Source organism: Perognathus longimembris, chromosome 13, assembly GCF_023159225.1.
Source record: "Perognathus longimembris pacificus isolate PPM17 chromosome 13, ASM2315922v1, whole genome shotgun sequence".
NCBI lineage: Eukaryota > Metazoa > Chordata > Mammalia > Rodentia > Heteromyidae > Perognathus > Perognathus longimembris.
Genome location: NC_063173.1, coordinates 60458263 through 60477810, shown reverse-complemented (window position 1 = coordinate 60477810; position 19548 = coordinate 60458263). Strand labels below are relative to the sequence as shown.

Sequence of the window (19548 nt, the reverse complement as noted above, 5' to 3'; positions counted from 1 at the left end):
TTAAAGACAGTATGAAAATAATGGAAACACAAACATAAAAGAGGAGGAGGAGGAGGAGGAGGAGGAGGAGGAGATGAAGACACAGGAGGAGGAGAAGGAGGAGGAGGAGGAGGAGGAGGAGGAAGAGGAGGAGGAGAAAGAGGAGAAGGAGGAAGAGGAGGAAGAAGGGGAGGAGAAAGAGGAGGAGGAGGAAGAGGAGGAAGAAGGGGAGGTGAAAGAGGAGGAGGAGGAAGAGGAGGAAGAAGGGGAGGAGGAGGAGGAAGGGGAAGGATGGGACACAGGCAGGCAGGCCAAGCCTGGGAGGGGGGGGTGGCCCTCTCCCCAGAACAGAAACAGCTCAAATCTGGATGCCAAGTGTAACAGCAGGGAAAGGCGGGGTGCCTCGGGGGTACAGCACTCCCCTAGCATGTGGGGCCCTGGGCTTGATGTGCAGCACAAAACCGGGGGGCGGGGGGTCCTCCGGGCGCTTTCCGTCGCCCCGAAGCAGGTCCTGGGTGGTGGGCGCAGCCACGTCGCCGCCCGCCCGCCCGCCCGCCCGGCTGCTCGCCCCGCGCTCCTCTCTTCCTCCAGCAAAGAAGTTTCCACACCAAATAAGGCTGCGGCTTTGCCCGACTCCTGGCACGGAGCGAAATTCCTGCTAAATGCCAAGACTGCAACGCGGGCCCGAAGCCTCCCAGAGCAGCCGGTGCCCAGCACCCCCTCGGCCATCTGTCCCTCTGGGTAGCGCCCCAAACAAAGCAGGGTAACCAGAACACGGGGCTGGCCGCCCCGCAGAGCAAGCCGGGCACTCGCGCGGGGTGGCCGAGGGGCTCACGGGGCCCTCCACGCCGACACCCCGGCCGTGGGGAGCCCTCAGCCAGCCACGATGCGTCCTCCTCTGGGGTGACCCGTCCCGCCCGGCTTCCCGGGCGTCTCCAGGGTGAGGGGCGGGCACTGCCGCCAGCTCCCACGGGGCCGTGTCACCGGTGCCCGTCAGAGCCGCAGGGGGGCGCTGTGGGGCGCAGCGGGCGAGGCGGGGGCTTTCCAGACAGGCAGACCAGTGCTCGTCGGAGCCACGCGTGGGTGGGAGGTCGAGGCCCGTTCGCACCCCACTGCCCTCCTGGCTCCTGCGCCCCAGTCCATCCCGCTTTGTGGGGGCGGCGCTCGGCCCTGCCCGCAAACGCGCAGATACCGGGGCGGGGCGGGGCCGCGCGGGCGGAGACCCTCCCCCCCCTCCCCCCCCCCCCCCCGGCCGCCAGCAGCCAGCTCCCCGCAGCCCCGCTCAAGCCCAAGTTCAAAGAGGATGGGGACTTGCTAGTTCCGAGCTCTGGGAAGGCCGGGGCGGCGTCAGGCGCGGCCCGATCCAGGCCGCCAGACCCCCAGCGCCACTTCCGGACGTGCCTCTCTGGCCACGGCGCCTTGCGCGGCCAGGCTTTCTCCAGGGGGCCGGCAGAGGGGAAGGGCCGGCCCCGCGATCCAGCTGACCCCCCAGCATCAGGAGACTTGGCCGGGCCTCCAGGAACAGCGCGCCGGCTCCACACTGCGGGCTCGGGGCACCTCGGGGCACGGGCCCAGTCCCCGGCTCTTGCCTGGCCCACCCAATTCAGCTCCAAAGCCAGCAGGGGCAGCGAGGAGGGGTGGGGGGGTGGGGGCGGGGCCGGCTCCCGGGACGCGCAGCGGGCGCTGTGGCCCACACCCGCCATCCCAGCTGCTCAGGAGGCCGACGCCGGAGGATCGCAGCTCAACGCCAGCCCGGGCAGCAAAGTCTGTGAGACGCCCACCTCCGGTTCATCACCAAAAAGCCCGAAGCGGCGCTGTGGCTCCAGTGGTACAACACCAGCCTCAAGCAAAAAAGCTCAAAACAATGCCCAGGCCCCGAGTGCGAGTCCCAGGACCCGCACAAAATGAAAAAAAAAGCAGGGACTCTCAGCTGCCGGGCCCTGTGGGGCGTGTAAGGAGAGGAGGAGGGCTGGAGGCGGGCCTGCGGCGGGGCTGGGAGAGGGGCTTTGGGGGCGCAGGGAAGCCCGGCCCCTCTTCCCCTCCCTCGGAGGCCGCAGCCTCCCCTCCGCCCGCCGGGCTTCGCTCCCTCCCTCCCGCCCACAGGGCCGGCACGATGCCCGCGCCAACGCCCCCCCACGCGCACGCCTGCGGTCTGCCGCTCTGCGTGGCAGCCACGCCGCGGAGCGGCATCGGGCGGAGGGAAAGAGCACACGGAGGCCACGCGGGGCGTGTCCACACGTCATTCCTAAATAACTTATTTCCTGAGGCTCTTCAACAAAGTAGGACGGCCGCGTGGAGGCCCGATCCGTGGGTGACAGGTGGCCCGCCCCCCCCCACGCGTCCGTCCGGGGCCCCTCGGGGATGCAGAGGCCGGGCGTGGCTGCAGGGCTCACCGTCCTCCACGCCGCCGGACCTCCGTGCCGCCCTGGGGCGCGCGGGCTCACGTCCCCCTCTCCTTCTCCTTCTTCTTGCTGCTCCTCTGACCGCTGAGCTCGCCCAGCCTCGCGTCCAGCCTCCTCTGGAGCTGGGCCCTCCTGGCGGGGTCCAGGGGCCGGGCCTTGGCCCCGCCGCCCGCACCGGGGAGCCCCTCCCGGCGGAGCCTCTGGCGGGCGTGTGCCCGGGCCTTCTCGCCGCAGCCGTGGACCTGTGGAGGGCACGCATCAGGGCCGGCCACCGGGGGCGGAGGGCCAGGGTCAGCCATCACGGGACCTGCGGCGAGGAGGCCGGGGCGGGGCGGGGCGGGGCGGGGCGGGGCGGGGCGGGTCCCGACGCCCCACCCGAGGCCGGGGCAAAGCCTGGCGGGAGCCCTGGAGCAGGCTCGGGAGGGGAGTAGCCCCCCCGACCACTCGGCCCGGTCTCCTCCCGCTGCCCGGGCCCCCAGTCTCTCCAGGCTGCCGCAGGCGGCGTCAACTCTGCCCGCACTTCACCAGCCAGGGCCGCCCCCCCCGCCCCCCCCCCACCGGCCACGTCCGCGGCCTCCACAGGCCTCAAGGGCCGCCCGCCTTCCAGCCATCAGCCGAGCTCCCTGGGCCTTCGCCCTGCCCTTGGGGTGGCGGCTCCAACTCCACAGTCCCGGCTCGGGCTTCCCCTCCCTCCCCCCTCGGCCCCCGCACGGGCCCCGCGCCGGCCTCTGTGCAGAGCCCCACCAGGCCGAGATTCCCTCCCACAGCCCAGCAAGACGGCAAGGCTGGCCGTGAGGGACACCGATACCCTCCACCGTCCACCGGAGGAACGGAGGAGGAAGCGCCTGCACCGTACCGTGCACGGGCCACAGGCCCTGCCGGCTGCACCGGGCGCGGGCCGGGCCCCCGACTCCCCCCGGCCCCGCCTTGCTCGGCCAGCGCCAGCTCAAACCGTCCCCCCGAAGCGGCTCTGCCCGCCCTCCCGTCACCCACCTCGGGCAGGTGGTGGCTGAGGCAGTAGCGGCGGCCGCAGTGCTGGCAGAGCTGGCCCAGGGTCGCGAGGCCGGCCGCACACTTGGCAAAGCTGCAGGTGTTGTCGGCCTTGGTCACGGCGGACAGCAGGGCGTCCAGGTCCTCCTCGGCGGGCAGGGCCGGGCCCCCGGGTCCTGGAGGGAAGTACCACTCACGCCCGTGTCCCTACCGCGTGCGTGCCCAGAGCACACGCGTGCACCCCGGTGGGACTCGTGGTTCACCCAGGCTGCCAAGGCCCCTCCATCCTCACTCCGCCGCGAGCCGGGCGAGGGCTGCCGCGGCACGGCGGTGCACGGCCGAGCACAGAGGACGGGCACAGAGGACGGGCACGGAGAGCGTCTCTGGAGGCGCCCTCTCCGCCCAGAAGCCCCAGCCCCCAAGGTGGGGACGCCAGCGCCCCAACACGGGCAGGTCCCCCAACGGCCAGGTCCTAGCGACCTCAAAGCCCAGAAAGGCGCAGCTTCTGCTACGAGACAAGGTCTGTGGTCCCAGGGGCCGCGCCGTCCACAGGCGAGAACCAGAGCCTCTGTCCTCAGCGCCGCCACGCCGCCACGGGTGGCCTGGCCTGCCACCGGCACGGGGCCGGCGTGGCTGCTTGGCAAGTGTCCGAACCCATGAACAACACCTGAGTGGCTCCGCTCGGGGGGACAAATGCCCCGGAGCCGCCCCCCGCAAGCCCGCCCACGGGAGCCCACCGTGGCCACAGCCCGCCCCCCGCAAGCCCGCCCACGGGAGCCCACCGTGGCCACAGCCCGCCCCCCGCAAGCCCGCCCCCCGCAAGCCCGCCCACGGGAGCCCACCGTGGCCACAGCCCGCCCCCCGCAAGCCCGCCCACGGGAGCCCACCGTGGCCAGAGGCCGGGCCGGATGACCAGCCACCCCAGCCCGTGGACACAGAGTGGGCAGCGTAGAGGACACAACTACCCTGCAGCTGGCGCAGCCTTAGCCGAGAGGCCACAGTCGCCCTGAGCTCAGAGCCCCGCCCAAGGCCGCTGCCACTGCGGTGGCAAAGGCCCCGCGGGGTGGAGGGCAGCGGCTGGGAGCGGCCACTGCCTCCTGTCCCCAGGGGGTGGCCAAGGAGCGCCTCCCGGGGGAGAAGCCTCGACTTACCCTTTGCCTCCTTCTTCTTCTTCTTCCTGCTCTGCGGAGGTCTCTGGGGCTGCTCCTTCCTGGCTGGCTGCTCCTTCTCTGGCTGCTCCTCCTTGGCTGGCTGCTCCTTCTTCTCTGGCTGCTCCTTCTTCTCGGGCGGCTCCTCCTTGGCTGGCTGCTCCTTCTTCTCGGGCGGCTCCTCCTTGGCTGGCTGCTCCTTCTTCTCGGGCGGCTCCTCCTTGGCTGGCTGCTCCTTCTTCTCGGGCGGCTCCTCCTTGGCTGGCTGCTCCTTCTTCTCCGGCGGCTCCTCCTTGGCTGGCTGCTCCTTCTTCTCTGGCTGCTCCTTCTCCTCCGGCGGCTCCTCCGTGGCTGGCTGCTCCTTCTCCTCCGGCGGCTCCTCCGTGGCTGGCTGCTCCTGGCTGCCCTGCTCCCGCTGGGGCTCATCCCGGGGCTCATCCCGGGGCGGCGGGGGCGGCGGGGCGGGGGCCCTCTTGCTCACGGTGACGCGCCGCGCCGCGCCCTCCCCCGCGCTGTCGTGCCGCAGCCCCAGCTCCTCGGCCAGCCGGTGGACGCGCAGCCTGTCGTGGGCGCTGAGCGACGCGGGGAACTGCAGCCGCGTCTCCTCGCCGGCCAGGAACGAGGCGATGGCGGCCCGCAGGCGCTCGGGGCCGCCCGGACGCCCCTCGTCACCGCGGGGCCGCGGGGGCCTCGCGCCGGGCGTCCCGGGCGCCCGCCGGGGCGCAGCCCGGGCCTCGCGGCGGCTCGGGGGCCTGCCGAGGAGCGTGGGGCTCCCGGGCCGGGGGGCGGCGGCGCGGCCGGGACCCCGCGAGCCCTCGTGGGCGTAGTTCTCGGGGACGATGTCCTCCAGGTACTCGAAGGCCGTGCGCACCGCCCCGTGCTCCACGAAGTAATCCACCAGGGTCCTGAGGAAGGCGTGGCTGCTCACGGTGTGCGAGTCGCAGATGACGGCCACGTGGCGCCGGGCGCGGGTGACGGCCACGTTGATGCGCCGGTCCTCCGCCAGGAAGCCGACCTCGCCTAGCGGGGGGCCCGCGGGGGGAGGCTGAGGAGCGGGCTACCGGCCGCACCTCGCTCCCCGTCCTCGGTCCCGGCCCGTCTAGCCTCTCGCTGCCCCGCCCGGCCCTCCCCTCGGGCAGGGGCCGCCCCGCCCTGAGCCCCCGGGCCCCCCCCCCCACGGCCCCGCCGGGCTGCCCACCTCTCCGGTTGGACCTGACGAAGGAGAGGACCACGGCCTCCTTCTCGCGGCCCTGGAAGCCGTCCACGGACTTGACCTCCAGCGCGGGGTGCCGGTGCGTGAGGCTCTGTCGGAGCAGGTCCACCTGAGACGGTAAAGCCACACGCGTCACTCCACACCGGCCTCGCCCTGGCGCCCGGCGCCTTCACAGGCACCCCCAACCCCAGGGCAGGCGCGTGACCACGGGGCCCGTCCTGTCCCCGCACGGTCCCGTCCCCTCCGTCACGCGGCCACTGGCGTGAGGCAGCCGTGCCGTCCGTGCTGGGAGAGGCCACCGTCCCCGCGGCCCTCCCCCACCTGGGAGAACGGAGACGCGGACAGAAGGGGGCCCCGGTACCTGAAGGTTGTAGGGTGCGATGACCGCGATGTCTCCTGCCTGGACACCGGCGTCCACCAGAGCCTGGACGTGCAACGAGACGAGGCGGACCTCACCTGGGGGACAGAGCAGGCGTCAGGACGGGGCGCCCCTCACTGACACACGCCCCGCAGGCCCCGTGTGGCCCGAGGCAGGCGGCATCCCGGGAACGCGTTTCACACGCGTGGGGAGGACCAGCCGCCTCGACGCCGCGGAGGCAGAGCCAACGGCTCGATGGTCTCCCAGCCGGCCCCAAGTCGGGGGCTCACGCCCGTCACCCTCGCTACCCGGGAGGCTGAGATCGGAGGATCACAGCACACAGCCAGCCCCGGCAGGAAGGTCGTGAGACTCTCATCTCCCACCGACGGCAGAACACGCGGCCGTGGGGCGGTGGCTCACGGGGCAGAGCGCCAGCTTTGAGCAGCGGAGCTCAGGGACAGCGCCCAGGACCACCGCGCAAGATCGGGACAGGCCAGAAGAAGCAGCAGCTCACGGGCAGGGCCCAGGCTCTGAGATCCAGCCCAGGAACAGCGTGTGCAACATACACACACACACACACACACACGCACACACACGTGCGCGCGCGTCTCAGGGCACCGGGCAGGTTAAGGCACGCTGAAGGACTAAGCAACGCTGACAGTCCGCCGGGCCCTTCCTCGGGGGCACCTGGGCCTTGGGAAGAGCACGGCGTTTCCTGCCCCTCCGAGCGCCGGCCTTCCCCAGCGGCTCGCCGGTGCCCTCTCCTCTGCCCTCCCCATGCACCTCCCCGGGGGGGGGGGGGGACCTGGCTGGCCTGAGGCCCAGGGGAGGCGCGCGGAGGTGTCCGCGGGGAGCTCACCCGGGTTCCCCCGGGACTGGCTGTCGTCCTCCTCCAGCTCAAACAGGCCGCAGCCGGCAGTGTCCACCAGCAGCAGGGGGACGCTGGTCTCCTCCGTGTCCGCCACGCCGGGCAGGTCCCTGGCACCCGGGGGACAGAGGGCAGCCATGAGCTCCTGTGTGCCAGCCCTCGCCCTTCCCGTCTCCGCAGCGGAGGGGCCGGGACGGGCGAGGCAGGAGGATCAGAGCCACGCGGGCCGGGCGTCCCGGCGAGACCTGGTCCCAAAGGCCGAAACGGAAAGAAACAGAACCGAGGCTGTCTGCTGCCCGGTCCCCAGGCGGGCCAGGGCTCCCCGGCTGAGCGGGGGGGGCGGGGGGCGGGGTGCTCAGCCCCCAGGCGGGCCAGGGCTCCCGGCTGAGCGGGGGGGCGGGGGGCGGGGTGCTCAGCCCCTAGGTGGGCCAGGGCTCCCCGGCTGAGGGGGGGGGGTCGGGGTGCTCAGTCCCCAGGCGGGCCAGGGCTCCCCGGCTGAGCGAGGGGGCGGGGGCGGGGTGCTCAGCCCCCAGGCGGGCCAGGGCTCCCGGCTGAGCGGGGGGGCGGGGGGCGCGGGGTGCTCAGCCCCTAGGTGGGCCAGGGCTCCCCGGCTGAGGGGGGGGGTCGGGGTGCTCAGCCCCCAGGCGGGCCAGGGCTCCCGGCTGAGCGAGGGGGCGGGGCGGGGGGGCGGGGTGCTCAGCCCCCAGGTGGGCCAGGGCTCCCCGGCTGAGCGAGGGGGGGCGGGGTGCTCAGCCCCCAGGTGGGCCAGGGCTCCCCGGCTGAGCGAGGGGGCGGGGGGCGCGGGGTGCTCAGCTCCCAGGCGGGCCAGGAGGGGATGGGGGGCCGGAGCCCGGCCTCTCACCTCAGGAGGTGTCCCGCCACCGAGGGGTGGGCCGTGAGCTGCCCGCGGTACATGGCTTCCGAGGCCCAGCGCATGACGGCCTGGTGCATGCGGTACTGCACGGTGAGCATCCGCACCACCGCCGGGCCGAGCTCCTGGGCCAGGCGCTCCATCAGGCTGAGCGACAGCCCCGCCAGCGCCGCCCTGCAGGGGACGGGAGGAGGGGCGGCTGCAGGGCGGCGGCGGCACCGGGCGCGGAGAAAGCCGCCGGCACCGCGTCCAACCTGCCCGGCCACCTGCATCCTGACCGCCAGGATGGGAGACTCCGCCCCTCACGTGACCCCCCAGGACCTGAGACCCCCCCCACCCCTCACGTGACCCCAGGACCCGACACACCCTAGCCCCTCACGTGACCCCCCAGAACCCAACACGCCCCCACCCCTCATGTGACCCCAGGACCTGAGACCCCCCCCCGCCCCTCATGTGACCCCCCCAGGACCTGAGACCCCTCCGTCCCTCATGTGACCCCCAGGACCTGAGACCCCCTGCCCCTTATGTGACCCCCAGGACCTGAGACCCCCCGCCCCTCATGTGACCCCCAGGACCTGAGACCCCCCACCCCTCATGTGACCCCCAGGACCTGAGACCCCCCCCACCCCTCATGTGACCCCCAGGACCTGAGACCCCCCCACCCCTCATGTGACCCCCAGGACCTGAGACCCCCCCACCCCTCATGTGACCCCCAGGACCTGAGACCACCCCACCCCTCGTGACCCCCCCAGGACCCGACACGCCCCCACCCCTCACGTGAACACAGGTGCTGTGCACTCTAGGGGTGTACGAGAGATGGGTCAGAGTCAGAGGAGCCCCCGGGGAGAGGAGAGGTGAGGGGCTTCGCTGCTGGCTTGGAGGAGGGGACGAGGTGAGAGCCCACACAGGCAGTGACCCCGGGGCCTGGAAAGTGCCAGAACCCAGACCCCCCCCCCCCCCGCAGCCGATTCCACCCCCCCACCACCCCAAAGCCACGGAGTGTGCAGTAACACACCACAGCACCACACTGACTGGAACCCGACAGGGAAGCCTTCAGGAAGGATTGCAGCCGGGCGCCGGGGGCTCACGCCTCGAATCCTAGCTACTCGGGAGGCTCGGGGATCAAAGCCAGCCCAGGCAGCAAAGTCCTCGAGACTCTCATCTCCAACGACCCAGCAACATAGCCACAAGGAGAGCTGTGTACAGCTCAAGAGGCTGAGTGCAGAAAAGGCTGAGGGGCAGCACCCAGAACCTGAGTTCAAGCTCAGCATCGGCACACACGTACACAAATGCCCCCACGCCCCGGGGCCTGCTTGTAACCGAGAGGAGTGGAGCGAGCCACACACAGGAAGGCCCGAGCAGTCCTGGCAGTGGGCCCTGAAGGACGGGGGTGGGGGTGGGGGGGCGGGGGGCGGAGGCTCCGCGGGCCGAGGGCCTTACTTGTGGGAGACCGTGGTGGGCGGCAGCTGCCGGTGGTCGCCCGCCAGGACGCACTTGCTGGCCTTCAGCAGGGGGATCCAGCAGCTGGCCTCCAGGGCCTGGGCGCACTCGTCAATGACCACCAGGTCAAAGTGGCCCTCGGGCAGCAGCTTCAGGGGCCCGTCGGGAGACGCGCCTGGTTGGGGAGGAAGTGTGAGCGGCAGGCGCAGACCGCCGCGCTGGGTGGCTCCCCACGCAACGCCCGCCCGCACTAACGCTGTGTGCAGGTAGCAGGGGGGCAGACACGGCAGGAACCCCACGGCCAGTCAAGGGCGATGCATCCCGACAGACGGGGGACAGAGGAAGGAGGCAGCAACCAGCAGGCGTGGAGCCCTGAGCAGGACCCCCAGCCCCACAGACTCATACAGAGAGCATCCACTGGACATGGCCGACTTGCTTAGAAACACACGAACTAAATTAAAGGTCAGCATCAGAAAGACGCCTGGGAAGCCAGACACGGGTGGCTCACGCCTGGAATCCTGGCTACTCAGGAGGCTGGGTTCTGAGGATCACGGTTCAAAGCCAGCCCAGGCAGAAAAGTCCCAGTAAGACTCTGATCAACAATCAACCACCAGAAAACCAGAAGTGGAGCTGTGGATCCGAGTAGCAGGATGCCACCCTTGAGCTCTAAGAGCCCAGGGACAGCGCTCAGGCCCTGAGTTCAGGCCCCACGACCCACAAACAAACAAACAAAGGAAATGTAGAGTTACAGCCCTGCCTCACCAGAGCCCCGCAGGTAGGGCCGGCTTCCCGGAACCCCCGCCCCGCTGGAGGCCCAGGCCCTGCTGGCAGAGACAGAGTCCCGGGCTCGCCGCTCACCGGTGTTGGTTGCTAGCACCACGCTGGCTGCGGTAAGGCTCTCCACCATGGCTGCTTCTTCCCTTTCCTTCAGCTCTTTCCTCAACAGCTTCATCTCATGGCGGAAGTTGTGTTTCTCCCTCTTATCCTGGGTCTTTTTGTTCTTCAGCTGCAATGATGAAGAAGATACAATGATTTCAACAGGACCTCGTACTTTTACTTTTTTGGGGGGAGGGGGAGGGAGGTGGACAGGCAGGGGGTTTACTGGGGCTTGAACTCAGGGCCTGGGTGCTGTCCTTAGACCTTTTCACTCGAGGCTAGTCACTTCCAGTCTTTTAGTAGTTAAGTGCAGATTAGTCTCTGGGGCTTTTTTGCCTGGGCTGGTTTTGAACTGCGATCCTCAGATTTCAGCCTCCTGAGCAGTTAGGGTTACAGGCATTACGCACAGATGCCCAATTCCCCATTTACTTTGACAGCGCAAGAAGCCCACAGCCCTTGCCTTACTTGTGAAGTCTGCTTTGTAGACTAGAGCTTGGCAGGGGGGAGGGGAAGCGGTCCAGTGTCTAATTCACCAAGAACCAGTCCTGAAAAGCAGGCTTGCGCAGACACAGAGAACAGCATGGCCCACGTGAACGGCTCCACACCTGCTCGACACCTTGACAGTGACCTTGGCGGTGAGCAACACCCACCCCCCCCATGGCCCCGGGCAGGCTGTCTGCCCAGGCCAGCCTCTGCTTACAGGGACTGCCTGGACTCCAGCCCCCCTTCCACCACCCTCCCAAGGCCAATGAGGGTGCAAATATAGGCAATGGTTGACAGCTAGGTGCAGACGCTGGCCAGGTCATTATAAAAGTAGACACGAGGGCAGACGCATAAACCAGAGGACAACAGGGCAGATGCATAGACCAGAGGACCACGGCCTGACTTTGAACGCCCACCGGCTCTGCAGGAGCAGGGAGGACAGGACTCGGGAGGAGGCTGGATTTTCAAATGTGTTTTCAGGCTACTCTTCTCCCCTGCCAATTTCAGCTAGGCCACATGCCTGGCTATAGGGAGACACCTGGAAAATGTCTTCTTTAATTAGGACGATTTGTCATCTGCCCCGGAGAACCTGAGCGCCCGGATCCCCACTCAATGAGCATCTAAAATGAGAAGTCCACGTCAGTGTGGGGTACGAGCCGGCAGCCCAGGTGCGCAGGGGGGCAGAGACAGGAGGAGCCCCCTGGGAAGGTTAGAAAAGACCCTCCCTCACAAACAAAATGCAGCTGGGTGTCAGTGGCTCACGCCTGTCATCCTAGCTACCCAGGAGGCTGAGATCTGAGGACCGTGGTTCAAAGCCAGCCCAGGCAGGAAAGTCCATGAGACTCTTATCTCCAATTAACCACCAGGAAACCAGAAGTGGCGCTGTAGCTCAAAGTGGTAGAGCACTAGCCTTGAGCAAAAAGAGCTCAGGGACAGCGCCCAGGCCCTGAGTTCAAGCCCCACAACTAACCAGAAGTCAAAACAATCATTGAAATGCCACCGCTGCGACCATTAACAGAGCAGAGGGGGTGAGGGGCTGGAGGTGTGGTTCGAGTGGTAGAGCGTCTGCTTAGCATGTGCAAGGACCTGGGCTCGATCTCGATACCTGAACTAAAATGTAAAACTATAAAATGAAACAGCCATCCCAAGACAGGAATAACAGCACGACTTCAGTTCCCGAGAGAACAGACGGGGAGGACAGGAGGGTGAGCGGAGGGGCAGCGGGGGTCAGGGTCATGCAGCGGGGGTCAGGGTCATGCAGCGGGGGTCAGGGTCATGCAGCGGGGGCCAGGGTCATGCAGCGGGGGTCAGGGTCATGCAGCGGGGGCCAGGGTCATGCAGCGGGGGTCAGGGTCATGCAGCGGGGGCCAGGGTCATGCAGCGGGGGTCAGGGTCATGCAGCGGGGGTCAGGGTCATGTAGCGGGGGTCAGGGTCATGCAGCGGGGGTCAGGGTCATGGAGTGGGGGTCAGGGTCATGCAGTGGGGGTCAGGGTCATGCAGCGGGGGTCAGGGTCATGCAGCGGGGGTCAGGGTCATGCAGCGGGGGACAGGGTCATGCAGCGGGGGTCAGGGTCATGCAAACTTACGAGGACCTGGTCCATGTCCCTCCTGATGTCGGCGACGACCTGGGCGCCGTCGCTGCGCGCCAGCACGGCGTCCAGGCAGTGCTGCTGGACGGACTCCAGGAGGCGGGCGGGGTGGCCGAGGCGCAGGACGCGCAGCCTCCGGCGCGCCAGCCGCTCCACCAGGTTGTCCACGGCCACGTTGGAGGGCGCGCAGCACAGGACCTGCGGCACGCGAGCGCGCTGGGCTCCCTCAGGGCCCTCGCCCGCCAGTCACCCCGACAGCCCCGCCCCCCGCTCGGCCCGGCCCCGCCCCCCGCTCCCGCCCGGCCCCGCCCCCCGCCAGGCCCCGCCCTTCCTTCCCCCACTGCCCCGAGCACAGCAGGGGAACGCGGGCTCTTGGGGTACAAGGAAACCGAAGGCGGCCCGTGAACACCTCCGGCCCCGCGCCCACGAGGAACACCCCCAAACCCAGCCACAGCGGGAAAGGCCGAGGACGCGGGCGGGCAGCGAGCCCCAGCTTTCCGACCTCGGCCCAGCCTCCCCGCCTCCCGCCCAGCCCCAGAGCCCCGGCCCCGTTTCAGGGGCCGCCACGCGTCCGTCCTCACCCCAGGGTTCGTGAGGATCGCTGTGGGGGTTCACAGGCCCACAAACACCCGACCACCCCGCCAGCTCCTGCTGGAAACAACGCCGGGGTGGGCGGCAGGGGCAGCGGCGCGCACGGCGTGCAAGGCCCTTCCTACGCGTGCGCACACTCGAGCGGCTCACGGCACGCGCCGAGGCGCTGCGGGCGGGGCCTTTCCCTCTCCCGGGCACCCGCAGGGCACCGGGTCCTGGGCACCTGGGCGCCAGCAGCCTGCGCCCACAGAGGAGCACGAGCGCGTGGCCAGGCCGTGGCCCTCCTCATGGGACCAGGAGAGCGGGGCAAATGAGGAAGGGCTGGGCCCCTGGCGAGCGCCTGTCCGAGGACCGAGCGGCCGCCCACAGGAAGCCACGGGCAAGCCGTGCGCTGCCCACCTTGGAGCCCTGCTTCACGGCTTGGAGGATTATTTCCACCACGGTGGTGGTCTTCCCGGTGCCAGGAGGTCCGTGGATGATGGCAATTTCTTTCTGGGCCAACGCAAAGGAAACGGCTTCCTTCTGGGAGGCATCCAGCTCGGGGTTGTAGAACGTCAGCGGGGCTGCAGGAGAGGTCTGGGGTGAGGCCACACCTGCGGGGAGGGGGGCGGGCAGGAACCACCGGGGCACCCATTGGGGCGAGCTAACCGGGGGGCAGGAACCGGGGCACCAGGAGTAGCCAGGGCTCCCGGGCAGGCCAAGCAACTCAGAAGCAATCTGCACAGTGTCAAAAGACGCCCCCTAAATCAGGACCCGGCATGCCCCTGCTGCGTGTCCCCGAGCTTTGCCGGAAAGCAGACGTGTGCATATGCAGCGTGCAGACGTGTGTCTATCTGTCATTTATGTGGGGCTTGGTGGGGGGTGAGGGGAGGGAGAGAGGGAAGAGAAAGAGGGAGGGGGACAATTTCTAAGTGTATCACAACAGCGATGTATGAAGATGGCATCCGCAGGTGCAGGGAGAGCTGTGGAGGAGCAGGCAGCCGGGAGGGAGGGAGGGAGAAAGCAACGGAGGCTCTTGTGAGCAAAATACAACGTCTGAAATGCCAGGGGGAAACTCCTTGGTGTCATTAATACATGCTTTAAATAAAAACGTCAAGCCAGCGCAGGTGTGGAGTGGGCGCCTCAGGAGGGGGAGGGGAGGGAGGAGGGGAAGGGGGGAAGCCCACCAAGAAGAGACATGAAGATGACTATGGCCAACAGAGGCCGATGGGGTACACTGTGCACAAGGGTGGAAATGTCACAATGAACCCCCTGTGTACAACCAATGCACAATAACTTTAAAAAAAAAATCTCTGCATTAGGAAGGACAGACACAGTGGTGCCTGCCTGTAATCCCAGCTACTTGAGCAGCAGGGGCAGGAAGACCACAACTCTGAAGCCAGTCCTAGCAGAGGCACGGGTGAGACCCTTTCTCAAAAGCAAAACAAAAATAAAATGGCCGGGAGCATAGCTCAAGGAATAGATCATTTGTGTACAAGGCCCTGGGTTCAATCTCTAGTACAGGCAGAAACAAGATAGAGAAAAAGAAAAACAGAATGGGAAAGAAAAAAAAAAGGAGGAAGGGAAGCAGGCGGGTGGGAAGGAAGGAGAAAGAAGAGAAGAAGAGGGAGGGCAGGAAGGAAGAAGGAGGGAAGGGGAGGGAAGGAGCTGCCACTTCGGTCTAGTTCAGGGAGGACAGACTTGTTCACACTAGAAATCCACAAGTCACATGTGCAAAGGTGTAATTAAGGCAGACTCTTCTAACTGTACATTCTCAAGCCTCTGCCAGGGAAGCCCAAGGTCACGGTGCCCTTGATCGTTTTGGCAGCCATTTCTCACGTATTTCACTGGCAGGACTGGGGGCAGCTCCGCCGAACAGAACCTCGATGAGCGAGGACGCGGGCCCAGAGTGGTGCTTCTTCAGAGAGAGCAGCGCACTGCGAGAGAGGAGAGCCCAGGTGAGGGGAGGGGGGAGGGGATGGCGCAGCTGCTGCTTCTCAGGAGGGCGCACAACCACGCCTGACCAGTAGGGGTCAGCACGAGCCGGGACGTACTTCTTGAGTCGCTTGTAAGTGACATCGTTGGCAAGCTTTAGCAGTCTGTAGGAAGCTTCTGGGTCCAGGTTCAACTGGAAGTCCTGAGACTCGTCAAAGGCCACGGTGACCGACCTCGGGGTGACACGGGTCAGGACGCCGGTGGCCAGCTGACCATCCTGGTTCCCAGTGCTATACAGACCCACGATATCACCTGCAAAGAGCAGAACTCAGCGGCACAGAACACCGAGAAAGCTAGACGTCATCACAACGTGGTACGTCCTAGCACGTTTCAAATGCACGTTACTGTCTCTCTTTCTTTTTCTTTCCTGCAATGCTGGAGACAGAACCCAGCAGGTTCCCGCAGGCCAAGCAAGGCCTACCACTTCAGCCACCCACCAACCCTTACTCCCTCTAGTAAGTGAGCGCAGAAGGAAAAACGAGCTGGGAGGGGCCTGGGAAGGTGGCTGAGTGGTACAGTGCTTGCCAAGCACACATGAAGCCCTGGGTTCTGTTCCTCAGCACCAAATAAACAAAAGTAAAGAAAAGAAAATTGAAAGAGAAAAAAAGTATTAAAAATAAATAAGGGCTGGGAATATGGCCTAGTGGCAAGAGTGCCTGCCTTATATACATGAAGCCCTGGGTTCGATTCCCCAGCACCACATATATAGAAAACGGCCAGAAGTGGTGCTGTGGCTCAAGTGGCAGAGTGCTAGCCTTGAGCAAAAGGAAGCCAGGGACAGTGCTCAGGCCCTGAGTCCAAGGCCCAGGACTGGCTAAATAAATAAATAAATAAATAGCTGGACATCAGTGGCTCACACCCATAATCCTAGCTACTCAGGGAGACTGAGGTCTGAGGATCAAAGTTCAAAGCCAGCCCTGGCAGGAAAGGCTGTGAGACTCTTTTCTCCAATTAACCACCAGAAAACCGGAAGTGGTGCTGTGGCTCAAAGCTCTTCAGCACAAAAGCTCAGGGACAGCAGCCAGGCCCTGAGTTCAAGCCCCATGACCACCACCAACAACAATAAAGTAAAAGTAAAAGCAAACGCTGCCCTAACCCCTAAGTCACCCATGAGTGGGATCTACCTGAGGATGAACTGCTAGGAAGAAGCACCACAGTCGATCCAATCCTTAAGATGGTGCACAAAAACTCTCCTGCTCGTGGACACGGGACTGGTGTGGGTGGTCAGAACCACCCATAACACCCAGCTCCAGTGGGGGCTCAGCAGCCGGGGGGACCTTGTGCCTGGGCTTGAGCCTCTCCAGGTGGACACACGCTCTGAGACGGTGCGGGGCTACAACGGTGCCGAGTAAGCGGCCCAGAAGCCAGAGCCAAGAAATGGAGAAAACAGTCGTGGTGACCTCCCAAGCCCAGCAGCCAGCCTGTGCACTCCAGCTGCCGGGCGTGACCGGCTCGGGCAGGGGGTGGGCGGCAGCAGCCTGCGTGACTAGCTGGGGCCGGCGTGTCCAGGTTTCCGTCACCTGGAGCAGAGGCCATTCTGATGGGCGCAGAATCCACTGGGAAATAAAAGCTGGATCGCCTGCCTCTGTTCACACCCCACAAGCCCTTCCCAGCACCTGCACCTGGAGCCTTAGCCTGGGGACGGGGGGGGGGGGGGGGGAGGGGGGAAGGGGGGCCTGTGGCAGGAGCTAGACATCACCAGCTAAGCAGAGGAAGTCTTCCCCTGCCCCCACCCCGTCCAGGACCCCACGTTTCAGGATTTGTGATTCTGAGTCACTGAGGCTCGAAACTGTGCCCCAGATGGGCCGACGGCCACACCCCCTGATCTGCTGCCCTCCCACCCCAAGCCTGCCGCCTCTGGTTTCCCCTGGCTTCGCTCATGTCTCCATGCACTCTCAGAATGGATCTGGAGCTCCGCCTCAGCTCTCGGTGCTTATCGGCCCTACACGCTCCTTCCTCCCGATGGGAAGCTGCGGGTGCTCCCTCCTCCTGATGGGAGGCCGCGGGCAGGCCATGCTCCCGTGACTCCTCTAACAGGTTTCCCTCGTGCTCTTCCTTGCTCCTCTCCTCTCCTCCACATCCAGCCAGGATTGCAACCATTGCTGGGACAAAGGTGAACAACTCAAAATACAAACTCCAGCCAGGCATTGGTGGCTCTCGCCTGTCTTCTCAGGAGGCTGAGATCTGAGGATCGCGGATCAAAGCCCGCCTGGGCAGGAAAGTCCATGAGACTCTTAGCTCCAATTAACTACCAAGAAGCCAGAAGTGGCACTGTGGCTCAAAGAGGCAGAGCAAGAGCCTTGAGCACACAAGCTCAGGAACAGTGCCCAGGCCCCGAGTTCAAACCCTAAGACGAGCACAAGCCCCCCCCCCCCCCAACACAGTCACCACTGAAACAAGGCAGAGCCGCTGACGGTGGAAGCAGCGTACTGGCAACGTTGCTGTCTGGTTCCAGGGCTGAGGGTGTCAATACAGCAGTCCCCGTGGGGTCCAGAAGTTTCCTCTGGCCTGGGGTAGAGGGCTGGACCCACGTGCTTGAAGCCCTCGGCTCCATCCCCAGCACTGCAAAAACTAAGCAGCCTTTCTTTTCCAGAAGGGCTAGCGGGAGCTGAGCCAAAGCAGGCTTGGCAGAGAAACACCTAGAACATAAAGCTGCGCAGCCCTCACACCCAGCAATCTACACGCTGCTGTCAATTCTACGGGAATGTCAGGTCATACCATTTTAAGCTTTCTGGTAGCCATATTCAACCACTTTAGAGAATTAGAATATACAGCCGGGCCCGGTGGCTCATGCCTATAACCTTAACGGGAAGGAAGCTGAGATCTAGGGATTGAGGGGCTAAGCCAGCCCAGGCCGGAAAATCCATCAGGTTCTTATCTCCAATTAATTAGCAAAAGGCCAGAAGAGCTCAAGTGGTGGAGTGCCAGCCTTGGGAGAAAAAGCCCAAGGGACAGCACCAGGTCAAGTTCGAGCTCTGGTATTAGCAAACAAAACAAAACAGAGTACACAGGCCTGCCTGAGCCCCTGGTAAACTCTGGACTCGGGTGACAATGACGTGTCACTGTGGGCACACAGGCTCTGGGAGGGGGCCCTGACCGGGGAGCTGAGCGTGCTGGAGGACACGGCATGCGAACCCCTGCTTTTAACAATCACTGCGCCTAACCCACTATACGCACCCCGTCATTGGGGCTTGCTGCCAATGTTCCACACAGCTACTCTTTCCCTACTCATTTGCAGCAACAGCTGGCCGTGGGTCGTGTTCTCAAACCATGAGGGCTGTGGTTTCCACATTGGACAGTAAAGACTCAACAACTAAAGAGCCAGGTAAACCGTGGGACTCCTAGGTAAGAGCTCTTGAGAATGGTGCTTTGCCATCTGGCTGGGCCCGCCGTCCAGTCTTTGGGGGAACACATGCGGCGGTCTGAAGGCCGGCACTGTTTCTGGTCTGCACATACCGGAAGTGAAGCTGTTGCTGGGAAGGCCTGGCACAGACCCACACCGCCCGGGCTCGAAGGTGACCAGAAGCTGTCCGTACAGCCCTGTGCGCTGGCTGGCCACCTGCAGCTTCAGCAGACACACACCCCGGCTCTGGAGCTCTTTCAGGGAGCTGTTCTCCTGCCAGGCCCTGCAAGACATCCGGAACCCACACTCCAGGACTTGAACCCTTACCAGTTACTTCTGCCCACAAAGGCAAAGAAAACCAAAGCTCTGTGCACAGGTGCTAAATATGCCCCCGTGGGAACTCAGAATCTGCTCCACTCCCAAAGCTGTTCCCCCTGCAGCCCGAGGGCAGCTCCTGCCTGGCCCTGCCCTCTGTTACCCAAGATATTAAGGAAACCACACACACACGCGCGCGCGCGCACACACACACACACACACACCAAGTCCTGATTCCCTTCTACCACGAGGTCCTGTGGGGCTCCTCCTAGCACAACCGGACTAGCGCTGTCATCCTCAATACCACATCCTGAACACCTGGACCCACACAGGCTCTGTGTCTCTGGGTTTCCCCATCCAACCACCACCCAAGTAGCCCTAGAGCGTCGATCTCTTCGCTTCCCTGGCCTGCTTGGCTGGGCTGGGCTTCTTGCACAGCACAGCACAGTCTGGCCGAGCTTCTCTGTGAGAGGAGGACCGGCCACCAGCCAGGCTGCTCAACTCTACCTGCATCTGCACTCAGTCCTTGTTCATCCTCAAAGCAAAACCGGGGGGCGGGGAGCTCCCACTCCACAGATGAAGGGAGGGGGGCTCGGAGACGAGGCGGGCAAAGCCTCACCGTGTACACGGGGAGCTGGGACTCTGCTAAAGTCGGGGTGGAAACCCGCGCCCACGACCAACCCGCCCCCGCCCCCAAGTCCCAGGGCCCGCCAACTCGTCGTCTCCATCTCAGTCCGGGTGGCTCGGGGTGGCGGAGGATGGAAGCGCGCTAGCTCTAACCGGCTCAGGCAGGTGCACGTCCCCAGGAGCGGGCCTCGCTCCGCGGGCGCCCACGTGCGCCGGGGCCGCGCCGGGGCCCCCCGCGTCGCTCCAAGCCGCGCTCAGGCCCCGGTCTCCGAGGAAGGTGCCGACCCGCCCCAGGCTCGCCCGCAGGCCGGCCTGGAGCCCGCGCCGCTCGCACCTGCGCTCCTGCACCTCCGCGTCCCTCTCGAGGCCCAGCAGGGACAGCTGCTTGGCCACGAAGTCCTCCACCGCCGCCGAGGCCATCGCCGCCGCGGGCCCGGCCCGCCTCAGCGCCAGGTCGGCGCTCCCCGCCGGACGCGTGCA

General features: G+C 65.8%; 1 protein-coding gene across 1 annotated transcript; it reads right to left on the bottom strand.

Moving 5' to 3' along the window:
• Positions 1-2238: 2238 nt before the first annotated feature.
• Ighmbp2 (immunoglobulin mu DNA binding protein 2) lies at positions 2239-19531 on the bottom strand. Its single transcript, XM_048361447.1, has 15 exons — positions 19403-19531; positions 18240-18409; positions 14843-15035; positions 14628-14725; positions 13209-13372; positions 12216-12416; positions 10128-10275; positions 9270-9444; positions 7821-8003; positions 6950-7068; positions 6094-6188; positions 5718-5841; positions 4523-5539; positions 3375-3547; positions 2239-2623 (listed from the first exon to the last, which is right to left on the bottom strand). The coding sequence occupies exons 1-15, from the start codon at positions 19486-19488 to the stop codon at positions 2420-2422; spliced, it is 3150 nt and encodes a 1049-aa protein (XP_048217404.1). The 5' UTR covers positions 19489-19531; the 3' UTR covers positions 2239-2419.
• Between the last annotated feature and the right edge of the window lie 17 nt (positions 19532-19548).

Coding starts and splice junctions, on each gene's coding strand:
- Ighmbp2 (XM_048361447.1), bottom strand. CDS start 19,488: ATGGCCTCGGCGGCGGTGGAGGACTTCGTGGCCAAGCAGCTGTCCCTG. Junction 7,069..7,820: donor GTGGCGGGACACCTCCTGAG/GTGAGAGGCCGG, acceptor CCCGGGTGCCAG/GGACCTGCCCGGCGTGGCGG. Junction 5,540..5,717: donor CGTCAGGTCCAACCGGAGAG/GTGGGCAGCCCG, acceptor GCCCCCCGCTAG/GCGAGGTCGGCTTCCTGGCG.